Below are 18,516 nucleotides of genomic sequence, written 5' to 3'. Positions count from 1 at the left end.
AGGAAAATGAGGGTGAATAGAAGGGGAAGGGAGGGAAGATAAGAAACCATTTGGCATGTCACTCAGTGTAGAGTCACCCACAGGTGGAAGGAAGAGGAAAGAATGAAGAAAAGACAGAAGAGGGAGTGTAACCATAATCAGATTATGAAGTACAGTTATGGGAGTCAGTAGCTACTGGTAAATCTTAAATTATTAGTTCTATATCTTAACAGCAATAGATACTGGGTAAAATGACATATTTTGCATTACTGGTACCCAGTTTTGATCATGTAATAATAAAATGAGGAGCCATGGTGAAATGAGGAAGTGAAGGAGCATTGTGGTGTGGATGTGGATGTGATAGAAAGCATTAGGAGAAACACATTGAGGTGTTTCGACCATGTGGAGAGAATGGAGAGTGAGAGACTAATGAGGAGAGTGTATGAGAGTGAGGTGGAGGAGGAGAGAGGGAGGGGGAGGCCAAGGATGAGATTGAGGGATGGAGAGGAGAGATACATGAGAGAGGGGGGTGTGAGCCGGGAGCAGGACAATGAAATGGCGGGGGACATGGCAACATGGAGGTGATTTGTTTGTGGTCACCCCATATGGGATTAAGGCATCTGGCAATAGATAGGTAGATAGAATAATAAACTACAATATAGTTATAAGAATATCAGTTATCCCTTTGCTAAATGTTAACAAAACTTCCCTTTGTCCAACAATGTGTGCAGAATTTCATACAATAAATAATACAGTATGTTACAATAAATATAATATTACCCTTAATTTCCCTGAATTGTATTTAAAGTTTAAAAATTAAAGACAAATATTTAAAAAACCAAAACCAAAATAACCATTGGGTTTATTTTTAAAAGCCACACTGAAAAACCCATGGTTTAAACCACAGGTTTAAACCAGTTCACCCTGGTTGATGATGATATTTGGTTCATTACCATCATCAATTTGATCCTATTTCCCGCATAAGTGGTTTGGGTAACATCAAGAAGTAGAATCAGGAAAACAGAATTTATGAAATTGTCAACAAATACTGTCTGGTCCCCCAAACTGTGTTACACCTCTTGATTGATTGTCGCAGTCTAAGGAAAGCTCACAGTGATACCTCTCCAGGTTTAGGTCAGGAGATGTGTCTTGCCTTTTCTCCTCAGTTCTTGGTGAGGCTAATACAGGATCCAATTAGGAAGCAACTCTCTTGAGTCTCTCCCACATAGGACTTGGAATAGTAGGGTAGTCTTTTTTCTTTTTACCCTGTCCCCAGTTGAGCCTGATGGACCCCAGGGATGATCCACCTACTCCAGGGTGATAGGATTTACAAAACTGTGTCTCGATGGTAGCATGAACATCAGCCAGTTACTCTGCTCTTTTTACTCTAAATTGGCCTACAATTGCCATCTGTTCAACTTGAATGCCAAGCTGTAACTGAATATTAACACTAGAATAGGGTGCCAGTCATGAAGAAGTGGTATGGAAAGGATGTAGAGCTGCACTGTTGTCCTTTTCTACCCCTAAACTATGTAAAATATGCAGCAAGAGCTGAGAATCTGGACCAAGTTAGAGTAAAAAAAAAAAAAAGTGCAGCTACTCTCTTGTACACAGGTCAAATGAAGATGCCAACTTCACAGTATCCTTCAGTGTGGGAGGGCCAATGATGATCAACTTTACCTTTGCTGGTACAACTTCTTTTGAGGCTGATACAAGTGAGTTAGTCAACTTTTAGCATTGTCGGCAAAGTGAAGTGCTTCTAAACTTTTATGTGACAAATGTTGTATTGAATTTGCTTGTTGCTGTAATTATTTGTATTTCTTCTTCCATTCCTTTATGCTTCTTTTATGAGGATTCACATAATTTTTAACAGTTTGTGTTACTTTAACTACTGTAATTGATAGCTTCTTCATCACCATTACAGTTTGCATCACTGATATTCTTGAATTACAGATACTGTTTTGATGCACTGAGTTTGTGTCTGTCAGGACACTGTTTTCTCATGTTTATCCAAGTTTCCATATTTATATTAAGCTGCTGCCAGATGTGGTAAACAGTATTTTTATCTTACTTACTCCTTAACCTCTGCCAGATGACTACCCTAAGGATCCTGGTGGAACACTGCATGAGCTGACTTACCTCAGACAGCATCCTACTCCTGGCACATACACAGTTGTTACCTCAGCTGAGAACCAACACAACCAACAGATTCCAGTTCTTCCCCCAGCAGTGCACAACGTGACCCTGATCATTCAGCACAAAGTTGCTGAAACATGGACTGTCAAAGCTGACCATGCCATAGGCTTTAAAATTCCCTCAGAAGGTAAGTTAATTTTCAAGTACTGTAATAATAATTTGATTTCATAGGGAAGACATCTTGTTTGCATGGTAGAGATAGATAGTGTTTTTATAAATATTTAAGGCAGTCCAATTGGATTGAGCCTGTGTAGATCTAGCTCGAAGGGGTGGTTGGGGTTTATTGATCACATAATGCCACTCAGGGATGAGTGAGGCTGGTCACTCTCATCTTAAATGTCAGGACCAGCTTGCCTAGCCCCAGGCTCCTATCCTCCACATGGGGAAACATAGGATTGGATGATGGATGGATGGATGATAAAATATATTGTAATAGCTCTATTTTTCTTTCCTTCCATCCTCATCTTCTTCCTTTCCTTCTTTCTTTCCTTGTCCTTCTGCCTACGGGTGACTTTACACTCCCATTTCTGTCATTCTTTCCTTTATTCTTTCCTCTTCCTTCTGCCTGTGGGTGACTCTACACTGAGTGACAAGCCAAATGGTTTCTTGTACACCAGGAAACCATTTACTATTCTGGGTGGTAACCATATAACCAAATTTTGGCACCTGGTGGTTTAGTGGGTAATTATTGCATTCCAATTGGATTGAGCCTGTGAAGGTTTATATTCAAGGGGTGGTTGGGGTGTATTGCTTACGTAATGCCACTCAGGGATGAGTGAGGCTGGTCACTCTCATCTTAAATGTCGGGACCAACTTGCCTAGCCCCGGGCTTCTATGCCTCTCATGGGGATTGGATGATGGATGGATGAATAGTATCAGTTAATCGGAAGGTACAGAAATATGTTTATGTGGTATGGATCTTTTCATTTTGTTTTGTTAATAAAGGCTCCAACATGCTTGCATATGTTGGCCTTGGTCACTGAATGGCAGCTCTCTATGCTGCTTGATCTGTGGCAGCCTCCCCATTCAGTCCCTTATCCCTGAGGTCACTTTGTGACCTCATCCCAGGTCTTTTTCGGTCTGCCTCACATCCCAACCCCCAACGTTAACACTTCTCACTTTCTGCACCTAATTGTTATCCCCCATCCTTTCCACATGCCCAGACCATCTTAATCAACCTCTTCTCGTCACAGCATCAATACATTCCAGTCCCATCCTTCCTTCTAACTCTTCCATCATAAACCTAGCCCCCTTAGGCCTCTCATTCCAGGATGCACTGCACATCCACCTAATCACTGTCATTTCTGTATGTTTAAGGCTGCGAATATCCTCTTCCTTTACTGCTCAGGTCTCTCTACCATACATCATTACACTCCTAACACATGCCACATACAAAGATCCCTTAGCACAGAGGGAGAGCCATCTCAGTGTCAGGAGAGGCAACAGGTCCTTGAACTTCTTCCAACCACTCCTCGCTCTAGCCATAGAGCTAGCTCCAGCCCCGCCTCCAGCACATAACAATTCTCCCAAGTAACAAAACTTTTCCACACACTTGAAAGACTCACCAGCAAGGTCAATCCTTTCACTCTTGACAATCACCACATACTCTTCCCAACACACTGCACACATGAAGTCAGAATTATCTTGCAGTCATCTTCTAATACCACTACATCTCATAAGCACCCACTTATCACACACAGCTGCACAAGATAAAAGTTACTTCCCACGCCCTTGTGACAAGCTGCACTTGACCACTCTCCCTCCCCCTTGACAGTAGGCCTACTGTACCACCACTAACCTTGGGTACCAACACCTTTGTTTTATCTGCATATGTACTTTCACTCCCTTGTTTCCCATACCATCTCTCCACTTCCTAAATCTTTCTTCCACCTCCCTTTCATTCTCTGTAGTAAACACCAAATCATCAGCATACAACATCTCCCACGGGAGTCCATTTCTGAAGTCACGTGAGAGAGCTTCAAGCACCATGATAATTAACAAGGGGCTCAAGACTGACCCCCTGATGCACACCAACATTCATAGGAAACTCATCACTCAGCTCTCCATTCACTCTCACCTGGGTGCAAGCACCCACATACCCAGCCATAACCACTCTAACCTGCTACTCCTAGATCCCAAGCTTTCTTATTTTGCACTTCACCACCTCTACCCTTCAAACTACCCACATTCCAAGATGCCACCCTGAGCCCCAGGGGTGATTTAATATCATCAGGCTTCCACTTTTTCTCATTTTTTGCTATGTCAGTAAAATTAAGTACAGGGAGAGACAGACCACAGACCCTGCCCACCCACATAGTCCCAAGTCCAGGTATGGGACCTGGGGCCCATAGTCCACCAGCTGTGACCAGTGGCTGGGCAGTGTTCTTGAGATATCCTGTCAGGACAGCTACAGGGGCACCCTCCAAGCATACTGTGGCACTGTAACTGTCCCACCATTGTACACCCACTGATTGGGCAGCCTCCTGGGATACTACTCCCGAACTTGGGCCGCACTCTATTGGTTGGAAGTGGTAACCTGGGAACTGCAATTCTGTGTACCCTCTACCACAAATCTGAGTCCCATTCCATCCTTGTCCCCAAAACTACGCTGGTGGAGCCCACGTCATGCCTTCTATCAATAGGCCCACCACTAGGTAGCGGGGGCAAAGTTTTCTGGCCGCATGCCCTTTCTGGCGTAAACCCCTGTGACGTAGGGGGGTACATTGTGGGATATGTAAAGCACATGTAGGGTAGTGCTTGTGATAGGGAAAAGTGTTTGGGAGAGTATGCTGGTCTATTCTCCATGTTAGTGTCACAATGAAAAGGTCACCAAATGGGGATTGTCAGGATATTTTGGTTGGTAGTGAAACAGGAGCTCCGGCTCTCCCTATCACCAGCATTCTCATTCCTCTTGGAAGAACCACCTTGATCAGCTGGTGCTACAGCTTACTCCTTTCAGAGTGAAAATGGATATGACTATGGTTAATGTTGTAATAGTCATCCCAGGTTCATTTGGAAATGAACCCAGCGAACTGCAGGCTGAAGCTGTTGTTCTGGAATCTATCCCCCATTCAGGGGATAGGGTTGGAATGGAGATACATTTGTATAACTGACCACTGGAGTTGCCTGCTTTTTGTTGGTGCCATTTTATAAAAGTGTCCCATTCCATCACCGTCCCTTTAAAGCTAAGGTTGATAAATAGGATATATATGACTGAATCTGCAGCTGGCGGTCTACTACCTTCCTTTCTTTAAGGCCCTGTTGTTTATGTGACATTTTCTTACTTGTAACCCTGCTACTTTGTAACAAAATTTACTCCTCTCTTCCTCTGATGTTTCCTCATTTTTTTATTTTGTTTCTTCCCTCTTTTCTCTTAGTAATCCCCATTCTTCCTGAGTTAGGCACCATTTTATCCATACTTTTTTTAACCTGTACCATCCCAGGCATTTTTGCAATTTTATACCCACCCAATCCCGGACCAAAAACGGAAATTTTTTTTATTCCATAAAACAATCCAAAAGGACATATAAATCAAAGAAAAGCAAAAAAAAGTACTCCTTATAGGAGAAATAAGAGCAGGATGGCCATCTGTCATGTTTTTAGCCCAGTTTCCCAAGCTGTGAGCAGTGTTTTCCCACCCAGCTGGGCGGGATGAGAGAACGGGGAAGGAGAGTGGAGGATTCCCCTTCCTCAGTGTCCTCCACTGGCTCATATTTCTCCCCAGAATAGTCATCCAGGTCTCTCTCTTCTGAAGAATCACTAAATGAAGGGGCAGAAGGGTCCATGTGACAATTTCAACAGCCTCCTCCAGCCCAATGAGGCGGAAAAATAGCGTGGTTTTCACAACATCCTAACTCTCTGACGGACAATAGCACACTGATGTTTCCTACCCACGCAGAACCAAACTAGTACAACTGCTTGGACACAGTGTTGCCAGTACATTAAGCTACTCCTTAGCAAAAAATGAGCTAGATTAAAGCAGTTTGAGACGTGCTATAGCACTCGAATTTTGCTGTCGGCGCCATCACATCGCTGGGATTAAGTGAGATGTTTTGTACTGTCGGCACCATACTTACGGCGGGATTGTATGAGTTAAATTCCTCTGGTTCCTTGAGTTTGTTGGCATTTTCCAATATTTCTTCTACAATGTTCACCTTGGAAGGTTACTTTCAGGGGCCTTCACTTGTTTCTCTCATATTTCCCTAGCCTTTTATATTCCTCTAGATCTTTCTCACAGATGTCCTTTGAAATTTCTTTCAGTATGTTCATTATATGTACCATCTCCTTTTGGTCCCATAGATTCTGTTCCTGTGTGTGTGTTTGTGACACATTTGTTATTGAAATGGAGAGCTTACTGTAATTCATTGTGAATTAGATAATGCAAGAGCTTATATGGTCATTTTGAACATTGATCTACTGATGATTATGCTGACATTATGCAAGTACGCAGTTAGTGAACATTACCTGTTCCTTGTAAATAAAGCACTGTCATAATAATTTTGAAAGTTTCCATATTCCACTTCTCTCTCCTACAGTTGCCCAGTTTCGCTTCATCAATCCAGCTGATGCAAGTGGTACCCTTTTCCCAACTGATGCATCTGTCCGTGTGACTTGGGGAGATGGCACACCACCAGAGACCCTGCCCTTCACTGGGAGTCCTGAGCCTCTTATCACTCACAGCTACACACAGGATGGCATATACAATGTTACAGCATTTATCTTTAATGTTGTGTCAGGATATGAAGTTCAGTGCCAGGTGTGTTGATTAAATTTGGCATATTGGATATATTTTATGAGCTGTGTGCTGGAGCATGAGAATATTGGAACAGAGGACAGGATAAGAAGGGAAGAGGGTGGAAGACAAAATAAGTATAGGATATGAAGGTGATGCAATAGAAAGTAACACACTGGAGAAATAATTTAAGTACCTTTGTAACATCAGAAGATGAATGGCTTAAATGTGATGTGGATAACTGCTAGGCTGCAGGGAATGAATATTCTAGTTTCTTAAGGAAAAAAAAAAAGGAGTATGTATAAAAGTGTGAGAGTATGTATAAATGAAGTGAAAAATAGAGTAGTTCAAGGGAGAAAGGTAGCTGTTGCCAGTAAGGTCATAATATGAAGCGTAGAACTGACTATGGAGGCTGCAAAACAAGTAGAGTGTTAGTGCCTACATTAATGTGTGGGATTGATACTGGTATGGCTTCTTGAAAGTAAGAGTAATGGAAGTAAGACTGACAAGGAATGCATGTAGGTTGTGTAGTAGATGGGTGGCTACCATCAATCCTGGGAGGTAGGCTACTGCCAGGAAAGTGAAATTTGGCTACAAGCTTGGTAACTTGCCATGCAATCATGTCTCTTTAGGAAGGAAACATTCAACCTCAAGTACTGTAAATAATAGGGTTCAAGTTAAGTGGTAGGTGGTGGTGACTGTCATCCACTCACTTGATGTAGTGCTGTTTACTTCTTCCTTAGCCTTTATCATTCTTTTTCTGTGCCTGCCCTCCTCTCTTCCTATATCTCCCATCTTTCCTGTCACATCTTATTACTTTTCTTTCCCTTACAGATGGCTTTACATTGAGTGACAAGCCAAATGGTTTCCTGTAAGCCAAGAAACCATTTACAACGGTGGGTGGTAACTATATAACCACACCATACGTGCTCCCTGCGTGTCAACAAGTGGGTTGGTGGAGGGTTAGTGCCCCTCCCTGTAAAACAAATAACTCAAAGTCAAATGGCCACCCCTTATGGGATTGTGGCATCTGGCAATAGATAGATAGATAGAAGTTAAGACTTGCTCAGTTTTTCATATCTTATTACACATCTGATTTATATATTTTTTGCAACAGCTTCAAACAACTGTTGGGAAGTAATTAGCTGGTTTTGGCACTTGGTTTACTTTCCAGTCCATAGAAAATATCAGCCATACCATAACCAACCCCATTATGGGGATTCGTTTACCTCTGCCACATTGCAGCTCTCGTATAAAACACAATGACGGTCTGCATGGGTTTAGCTGCAAGCCTCATATGAGATACAGTTTACATTGGCCATAAAACAATGACTCAGGAGAGGTAACTACCTTACAAAGAATCAGCAGGGGTTAAGAGGAAGAATGACATTATTTTTTTGTATGTATGTACAGTATAGGTTGGATAAAATTGGAAACAAAGATTCATAAAATATGTGTAATACCCTATTTATAGTAGAACAGGAGAGAATGTACTTAAATGACATAGTTGTATAGACAGAATGGATATGAAAAGGTATCAGAAAGGGTGTGAGTGAGTGAGTTGGAAGGAAGCATGATAGACCAAGAAGAAAGTGGTGCAAATGTAAAATTGATATGAGGTGGTAGGTGGGGATGCTCACCATCCACTCACTCGATGTAGTGCTGCTTGGGTGTCTGCCCTTTCCTCTCTTCCTTCCTTCCACTTCTGTCTTTCTTTCCTTCATTCTTTCCTCCTCCTTCTGCCTATGGGTGACTTTACACTCCCTCGTCCATCTTTTTTTCCTTCATTCTTTCCCCTTCCTTCTGCCTGTGGATGACACTGCACTGAGTGACAAGCCAAATGGATTCCTGTACACCAGGAAGCCATTGACTATGCTGGGTGGTAACCTTATAACTAAATTATGGCGCCTGGTGGTTTAGTGGGTAATTAAGGCGCTCCAATCGGATTGAGCCTGTGTAGGTTTTATACCCCATGGGTGGTTGTGGTTTATTGCCCATGTCATGCCACTCAGGGATGAGTGAGGCTGGTCATCCTCATCTTCAATGTCAGGACTAACTTGTCTAGCTCCAGGCTTCTATGCTTCTCAAAGGGCAACGTAGGATTGGATGGTGGATGGGTGGATGGAAAAAGTTTTGTACAGGCATACCTCGTTTTAACAATGCAATTGGTTAAGTAAATGCCTATCATTAGACAGGGTATCGTATCTCAGGGTAGGTTTAACAAGTAAAGTTTAGGGATTCGTTTTTGAGCCATGAGTTTCCCCTTCAGCCAAGTCCTAAACCCACCCAAATGAGTCCAAAAAAAAGTTTAAAGACCATCTAAATGGCCTAACAGCTGTAAAAGAAACTAACCCAAGCCTAAAACCAGTGCCTGTCTCTCTTGTACCCAGTCAAAGTCATTGGAGAGTGCAATCTCCCGCTTGTATTCAAACTCAGTAGAGAAGAAGCAGCAGCATTGTATACAATCCCACCATCAGATGATCCCCAGACAGTTGAATAAACATCTGTTATGGATAATAATAATGTATGAATGATGCAGAATCGTCCAAGGTGCGAACTGTTGTGACGGAGAATTGTTGATGTTTTGACAGGGATTTCTCCTGACAGGGAATGCGATCAATGATGCGATTGGGATAGCCTTTTCAACGGCCCCACATTATGCAATTTTTGTTATTGTTCTGGTTGCTGAACTCCTTTATTTTCATCTCTCTTATTTTCCAACATTTATTTAGAAATTCCTTTGCATTTTTAAAGCATTTTCCCTTGAACAGCCCGAATGTAAACACACAATTTTATCGATCAATGATGCAATCGGGATAGCCTGTTCAAAGGCCCCTCTTTATGTCATTTTAGGTACTGTTCTGGTTGCTGAGTTCCTTTATTTTCTTCTCTCATATTTTCCAACATTTATTTATAATTCCTTTGTACAGTATTTTCAAAACGTTCTTCCTTGAACAGCCCAAATGTAAACACATGATTCATCTATGTCACAGTTTTCATCATTGCATGAAATATTTATGCTCTAAGGTTTTCATAATTATTAATATTTATTTTAAATTATTATTATATATTCCATGATAGGTTAGTTGATATTTCAGTGGTCAAACATGAAATATTCTTCGTTGAGTCGTTTAGTTGTCCATGCTGTTTTGTATCTCGTCTGATGGGCGAGAATCTGTACCCCAAATGACAGTGTTTACTCCACCTATGACTAAAACACATTAATCTAAATCTTAAAAAAACAGTTTATAAATCAACATAAACACGAAGTTTAAGTCTAAAATATCATCAAAAATTGGTAAAAAAAAAAAATCAAATCCATCACAAAACTAGGGGTAGGCCTATGATAGGCAGGGTGGGGTGGTAGTTCTACCCCCTTCACTATTCCGGGGTATCGCGTCTAGGGGTATCGTAAATTGGGGTTTGCCTGTATTAAAGTTGAGAAGCTAAGAATTTGACAGGGGTTCAACATGATTTGATGAAGTATGAATGAAGATGCTCATAAACAAGAGTATCACACCTTCTTTATCCTGGTAGACAAAGAAATAACCTCCTCACAGGTGAATGTCTGTCTATCTATCTATATACCTAGGCTGCTTCCCCCAGTGAAAGGGAGGTAGCCGAGACAGGACGACACACTCCCAATTTACTCATCCACTCAAACACATTCATTCGCACCTTAGCCCCAGAGAGGAGAAGGTACAGATCCTCACCGCACCACACTGCACGAGGGTCAACTGCGCAGTGCAGTCAGTGACATCCGCAGCAGGGCCCGACAGCAGAGCTGGTTTACCCCTGCCACATCATATTAGACCCATCCCCTTACCCGCATCTGACCTGATATATCTGATCAGACCAAATGCGGGAGAATATCCCCTCAAGGCTGCGTCATCTTTTATTCATTCACAATTTCTCTCCATTTATTTCTGTAGCGCACAGCCACACTTCCATGCTCAACAGACATCCCTCTCACATCCAACGCTCTCTTCACACTGTCCGTCCATCCTGTTCGTGGTCTCCCTCTCGGCGTTACACCTCTCACATCAGATCTAGTTATCTTTTTCATCTATCACTCATTATCCATTCTCTCCATATGCCCAAACCATCGCAACACCCTCTGCTCAACTTGATCAGCCATCGCCTGAACAACTCCAGTTCTCCTTTGCACTTCATCATTTCTCGCTCGATCCATACGCGTCACTCCACACATACTCCTCAGACACCTCATCTCCATTACATTCAGACTTTTCCTCTCTGCTACACCCATATGCCATGTTTAAGCCCCATATAACGCAGTCGGTACCACAACACCCTCATACAGGCTTCTCTTTACATCGATTCTAAGCGAAAGACATCTAAAGACTTTTTTCATTCCTCCCAGCACCTTTCCTGTTTCATTCATTCTAAACTTCACTTCCGCATCTATTCTTCCATCCACACCAGCATATGACTCTAAATACTTAAAACACTCTACCTCCTCAAGCAACTTACCATTCAAAACTATATTCATCCTCCTACCATCTACCGACCTTGTACACTTCATCACATCACTCTTATTCTCATTTACTTTCAATTTCCTCCTTTCACACACCTTTCCAAACTCCTCTATCAACTGTCTCAATTTCTCCTCTGAATCAGCCACCAGTGCAGTATCATCTGCAAACAGCAGCTGCTTCAGATTCCACTCTCTACCATCAACATTCACCAGACTCAGACCTCCACCTAAAACTCTTGCATTCACCTCCCTTACAACACCATCCATATAAATATTAAACAACCAAGGCGGCATCACACATCCCTGCCGCAGCCCCACTCTCACGGGAAACCAGTCACTCACAGTATTTCCCACTCTTACACATGCTCTACTATTTACATAAAAACTCTTCACCCCTTTTAGTAACCTACCATCAAGTCCATACAATCTTAAAACAGTCCACAAAACCTCCCTATCAATTCTATCATACGCTTTCTCTAAATCCATGAATGCCCAAAACACATCCTTGCCTTTCGCTAAATAGTTTTCACACACTTGTCTCACGGCAAACACCTGATCCACACATTTTTTCCCTCTCCTAAAGCCACACTGCTCATCACCAATCACTCCCTTTGTACCCTCTCTAACTCTCGTAATTAACACTCTGCCATACACCTTACCTACAGCACTCAACAGACTTATACCCCTAAAGCTAGTACATTCATACTTATCACCCTTGCCTTTATTCAACGAAACCACACAAGCACTAGCCCAGTCAATTGGCACCATACCTTGCACAAAGTACACATTCAACAATCTTACTAACCAGTCAGCAATAGTTGCTCCACCATCTTTCAAACATTCCACAGCACACCCATCCATACCTGCAGCTTTCTCTTTTTTCATCTTTACTGCCTCCTGCAATTCCTTCTTCGTGATCAAAGAATCACTCAACTCTCCCAACACATTTATTCCTTGTACCCTTCCATCCGCCACAATCTCAGCCTCCCTTTCCTCCTCTACATTTAACTGTCTTTCAAAATACTCTGCCCATCGCTTCCGTACTGCATCCATCTCAGTTAACATCCTTCCATCCTCTGCATTTACTTTCTGTTCCTTCCCAGACTCTCCCTTTTGCACCTTTTTCACCTCCTTCCAAAATATTTTTTTATTCTGTTGAAAGTTCTCAATCAACCGCCTTCCCCACCTCTCATCTGCTGCCACTTTAGCATCATGCACTGCCCTTCTCGCCCTATTCCTCTTTTCCTTTTACCTCTCATATGACACATCCTTCCTCTGCAGCCACACTTCATATGCACGTCTCTTCTCAGCCACAGCCATACTTACTTCCTTGCACCACCATTCACTTCCTTTTCTAACATCACCACCCACACGTCTCACACCACACACCTCCTCCACATGCCCCACCACAGCACTCTTAAACAACTGCCATTCCTCCTCCACATGCTTAAAAAAAAAATGTGGATGGTTTTTGCATAGGAAATTACTGTTGTTGTTGATCAACCCTAGTCTGTTTGACTGTGCAGACTTATCAATTGCAGGCAAGCAACTGTCCCTGCAAGCCCATTTCGTGCAGTGGATCAGTGTTCCCTCGTGGCTGACAGCACCTTGCCACAGCAAGGTGCAAGGAAAGTGTGGAGGTTTAGTTCCTGGATAGATGCGCATTTCATCTTTCCACCCCTTGAGCAAGGGCACCATAGCAGGCTTCACCACACCCCATAATTTGGTTATAGAATTCAGGCTCGGGCAGGGAACAGTTTAAGGATTTGAATTCCACAAGAGCAGACTATACTGATCTACCTGAAGACCCACTGATATGTTGTAAAAATACCCCTGCTAATACCAGTACACCAGTCCTGTGTGAGACAACCCTAGCATATATTCAGTATGGACGGTGGGTATTAGTGCCGAAGTGGTGACATGTGGAGGTGTGTAGGAGGATTACTGGGCCTTGGAATAGGCCCTGAAGCCTTTGCCCAGAGTCAGACAAAAAAAAATAAAAAATAAATCATTACTACCCAGCATTGTAAATGGTTTCCTGAATAACATGAAACCATTAGGCTTGTCACTCAGTGATGATTTTGAATAATATTGGATTTATTCTTCTCAGAATTAGGCATTTTGGAGTAGTTATTTATCAACAGATACTTTCATGATAAACACTGGCTAATACTTGCATATTATTTCAGGTCAGTTATGTATGAATTCTCATATGTAGAAGACAAGATAGCAGGGGAAGGAAAAAGTGTCAGGGAGATAATGATCACAGTATACTTCATAGGAAAAAATATATATATGTATGTATCACTTTATAATTAGATTCCACTAAACTAGTCTTTGATGTCACAGGTTCTGATTGTGGAGGAGATCATTAATTTTGTGGTTACCAACAAGTACTTTGCAACTCCTGATATAACGAGGGATGGCTTCGGCAAGGACAGTAACCAGTTTCCTTTAGACAAGAATCTCACCTTCTTCCCATCCAGTCAACAAGGTATTTTGAGCAGTGTTCATAGAAGTATCAGATGTCATAGTTGGGGATTTCTTAAGCATTGGAGAATATTTTATATATGAGAGAAGTCACTGACTCCACAAGTGTTGTGTCATATATACTGTATGTTTATTGTAATTTTATTAAATCAGTATTTCAGTTGACCTCTACATATGGAGAGAAGTGTTAACCTAGGCTCTTTAACCCATTACAGTAAACCTAATTTGTTAACTGTCCCTCTGTCCTGACCCAATTTGCCTTTAAAAAAAAAAAAAAAAAATCCTAGACTACAGATATTCTTTGTAACATCATAGCCTACTGTTTTTAGAGGTAAGGCAGGCACAAAACAGTGACATGAAAATGGCCTAAAGCAGTAAAGATTAGAAGCGACAAATAAATGGGATTTGAATACAGAACGGTGCACTTAACATACTTTTTACATTTATACGATGTTCCTGGTATAGCTCATAACCATCATGCACTGAGACCGTGCATACTGAGCCTTTGCATCCAGGAGGGCCACTGTAATTTTTTTTGTTTCGTGCACTGAACAGGGGTTGTGTTTTCATAAAATTCCTGTTACCCATGAAACTTACAGAAAAGTCTTTGAGAACTATGGGGTACAGAGTGATCGGCAATGTTACCATTTCAGTTCAAGCTAGGCAGAGGAAACACACATGCAAAGGTTATTGTCTGGTAGTTACAAGAAAAGTTTCTGAGAAAAAAAGAGAATATTACCAGTACAGTATTTTGTTTCTATGGACCTCAGTAAAAAAGGCATTTGAAACTTTAATTGATAAGCACATTGTTAAACATCTTGAATCCAACAACTTAATTGGTGATAGACAATATGGTTTTCACCACCAAAGATCCACCATTGACATACTCAATCCCCTAACTCATACCATCCATCAATCAATTGATCTACATGGAGAAACTTATGCAGTAGCCCTTGATATTTCTAAAGCTTTCGACAAGAGTATGGCACCGTTCCCTGCTGTCCAAACTCCCTTGCTATGGACTAACATCTTTTGTTCCTTTGATTTCTTCATATCTGAGTGAGAGGAAAATGAGTAAAAGTAGATGATGTATATTCCAATTTTCACTCAGTTAACGCTGGCGTGCCGCGGGGATCAGTTCTGGCGCCAACCCTATCCCTGGTTCATATTAATGATCTCTTATCTGTCACCCACAATCCCATCCACTCATACACAGATGACTCAACACTACATATAGTTCATTCACACTCAGACACCCATTTACAAAGTCTAATATTTCTGCCTCTCAACACAGTACAGCCATCTCCATAAATCAAGACCTATCTACGATCAGTGAATGGGGACAAAACAACCTTGTCTCATTTAATGCTAGTAAAACTAAATATATACAATTTACTAATAGACAGATAATGCCAGATCTGTATATTACCTTCAGTGCTAGTAATATTCCCATCTCCAAAAGTATTGAAATTCTTGGCATCTCACTTAACAATGCCCTCAGCTGGACCACTCATGTTAGATCACTTGCTAAAACCTTTTCAAAAATACTTGGATTATTGTACTGAGTTCGTAACTTCTTCACTGATGAGCAGTTAGCTATAATTTATAAGAGTCATGTGTGCTCTCAGCTTGAATATTGCTCACCCTTGTGGAATGGATGTGGAGAGGTTGCATTAAAACAACCAGACAAAATTCAGAACAAAGTTGTTAGAATGATTAACAACCCTGTCATTACAAATAAACTACCTCCCCTGCAAGTAAGAAGGAATGTTGCCTCCCTTGCATTATTTTACAGATATTTTTATGGCAAATGCTCAGACGAAGTTGCGTCCATGGTGCCACCTCTCCACGCCTTCCCTCGTGCTACTCGGGCATCTGGTAACGCTCATGACTGGAATGTCACTCAGCCATATTGCAGAACATCTGCCTATCAGAATTCTTTCATTCCCTGAACAGCATCTCTCTGGAACTTGCTTCCCCAGAGTTGTTTCCCTCAAAATCTCAACCCACAGCTGTTCATGTCTAACTGTTACAGATATTTTATGAACGGAGGACACCAGTAATCTGGTGTATTGATTTTTTTTTTTTTTTATTCATTTGTTTTTCCTTCCTCCCTTCTGTCATTAAAAAAAAAAAAAAATTGAGAGAGTACCCAGGGAGGTGGTAGTGTGCTGTGAGAAAGTTGTGAATAAAGAAATGAATCGTTAATGTTGTTCTGAAAATGTATGAGGGAGTATAAATTGCAATTAGAGTGAAGGATGATTTGCATCAAGAATTCAATGTTAATGTGGGAGCCCATCAGGGGTCTGTCATGAGTTGATTCTTGTTCATCTTGGTACTTGGGTCACTAATTACTGAACTTACATCCAGTGTGTTAGTGGACATTTGTGCTGGGAGAGGGTTGGTGATAGCCAGTACCCTCTTCAGGCACAAAATGATCCACAGGTATACATGGCGAGTGATGAGAAGGATGGGTGGTGAACTGAATGAAAGGAAGGCAATGATTGATTATGTGTGTGTGGATGAAAGGATGCGAAGATGTGTAATGGATGCAAGAGCTTATAGAGGTTGGGGGAGTGGACTTTCTGACCACTACTTGGTGGTGGCCAGAATCAAGACCCAAATAAGATGGAGTAATAGAAGAAGGGAGGGACGGGAAGAAGGAGTATTTGCAAGGAGAGTGGAAAGGTTACAAGAGGATGAGAAAAAGGCAAAATATAAGAGAGAAGTGGAGGAACGATTGGGCAAATATGAACTGGAGCAGATGGGGGACGTGGTAGGTGTGTGCAGGATATTCACAGAAGAAATATGTGCAGCATGTGATGTGGTGCGTGGGATGAGGAGAAGACGGAGGGGGGTGCAAGGAACAGCGTGGTGGAACGAAGAGGTGAGACAGGCTGTGGCACAAAAGAAGAAAGCATACAATGAATGGATGAGAAATAGGGGCGTGGAAGAAGTTGAGAGGCGGAAGAGAGAGTTATATGTAGAAAGAAAGAGAGAGGTAAAAAGATTAGTAAGAAGAGAGTGGATGAGGAATTTGGAAGGAATTTGAGTGTCAGGTGGAGGGACTGTAAGAAAATGTCCTGGAAAGAGGTAATAGAAGAAGGGAGGGACGGGTTACAAGAGGATGAGAAAAAGGCAAAATATAAGAGAGAAGTGGAGGAACGATTGGGCAAATATGAACTGGAGCAGATGGGGGACGTGGTAGGTGTGTGCAGGATATTCACAGAAGAAATATGTGCAGCATGTGATGTGGTGCGTGGGATGAGGCAGTGAAGTTAGCAGGGGAGTGAAAGATAAAAATGGTAGATTACTAATGGAGAAGGGAGAAAAAGTGAGGAGATGGAGAGAACACTTAAAGGAATTGTTGAACATAGAGGATGGAAGTGATGTGAGTATAAGTGGCTGGGTAATGGCTGGGAGAAGGAGGGAGGTGAGACGACAGGAAGAAATCAGTAGGATAGAAGTTGTGGAAGCAATGAAGAAAGTTAAATTGGGGAAAGCCCCAGGAATTGATGGAGTGTTTGGTGAAATGTTGAAGCATGGGAGAGAGATAGTAATAGAATGCATGTGGAAGATGTGCAGATTGGCCTGGGAGGAAGGTAGAGTTCCGGAGGATTGGAAGTCAGGTATAATTATTCCCTTGTGCAAAGGAAAAGGGGAAAAAGAAGTGTGTGGTAATCATAGGGGCATTTGTCTTCTTAGTATAATAGGAAAAGTGTATGGTAGGATACTTATTGGCAGAGTTAGGGAAATAACAGAGGAATTAGTTGGAGAAGAACAGGGAGGCTTTTAGGAAGGGAAGAGGTTGTGTAGATCAGATATTCATTCTTAGATATTTAGTGGAAAAGTTTCTAGAGAAGGGAAAGAAGTTGTATGTGGCTTTCATGGATTTGAAGAAAGCATATGACAGGGTGGATAGACAAGGATTGTGGAAAGTATTAAGAATATATGGAGTAGATGGGAAATTGTTGAATGCTGTGAAAGAGTATGTATGATGGTGCCAAAGCTGCAGTGCGTGTGGATGGTGAACTGAGTGAATTTTTCTCTGTGAAGGTTGGGTTGAAACAGGGATGTGTCATGTCTCCATGGTTGTTCAATCTGTACATGGATGGGGTAATAAAAGAGGTACAAGGTAGGGTAGTGAATGTTGGAGTGGCCCTTGTGAGAGAGGGTAGTGTTTGGAAACTCCCTGTACTGTTGTTTGCAGATGATACTGTGTTGTTGAGTGAAGACGAAGGGGAGCTGCAAGGCTTGGCGGATGAGTTTGGGAGAGTGTTTAAGAAATGGAATCTAAAGGTGAATGTAGGGAAGAGTAAAGTGATGGTCTTTGAGAGAGGTGAAGTCAGTGAATGTACAGCGAGGTTGGATGGTGAGGAATTGGAAAATGTATGTTTAAGTACTTGGGTAGTGTGATGTGTAAGGATGGAGGTTTGGAGGGTGAAGTGCTTGAAAGGGTACAGCAGGGAAGAAAGGTTGCTGGTTCCTTGAAAGCAGTGATGTGAAACAGGGAAGTGAGCATGGAAGTGAAAAAGTTACTACATGACAGTATTGTGATACCAACTCTAACGTATGGAAGTGAAGCTTGGACGTTATTGGAAGGGCACAAGTCAAGAGTGAGAGC

At 41.9% G+C, this 18,516-nt stretch overlaps 1 protein-coding gene across 1 annotated transcript in view; it reads left to right on the top strand.

The window, feature by feature from the left end:
* LOC145392059 (uncharacterized) overlaps positions 1 to 18,516 on the top strand; it is a 286,089-nt gene that overhangs the window by 43,917 nt on the left and 223,656 nt on the right. The window contains exons 12-15 of the mRNA XM_080266515.1: positions 1,594 to 1,694; positions 2,072 to 2,302; positions 6,711 to 6,931; positions 13,752 to 13,896. Of these exons, the coding sequence (XP_080122641.1) occupies positions 1,594 to 1,694; positions 2,072 to 2,302; positions 6,711 to 6,931; positions 13,752 to 13,896 (698 nt within the window). The remainder of the gene's footprint in view (positions 1 to 1,593; positions 1,695 to 2,071; positions 2,303 to 6,710; positions 6,932 to 13,751; positions 13,897 to 18,516) is intronic.

This window comes from Coenobita brevimanus, chromosome 21, assembly GCF_032717465.1.
Source record: "Coenobita brevimanus isolate Jiangsu-jjx chromosome 21, ASM3271746v2, whole genome shotgun sequence".
NCBI classification, from domain to species: Eukaryota; Metazoa; Arthropoda; class Malacostraca; order Decapoda; family Coenobitidae; genus Coenobita; species Coenobita brevimanus.
The sequence above is the reverse complement of the archived record's forward strand: the minus strand, read 5'-3'. Positions and strand labels throughout refer to the sequence as shown.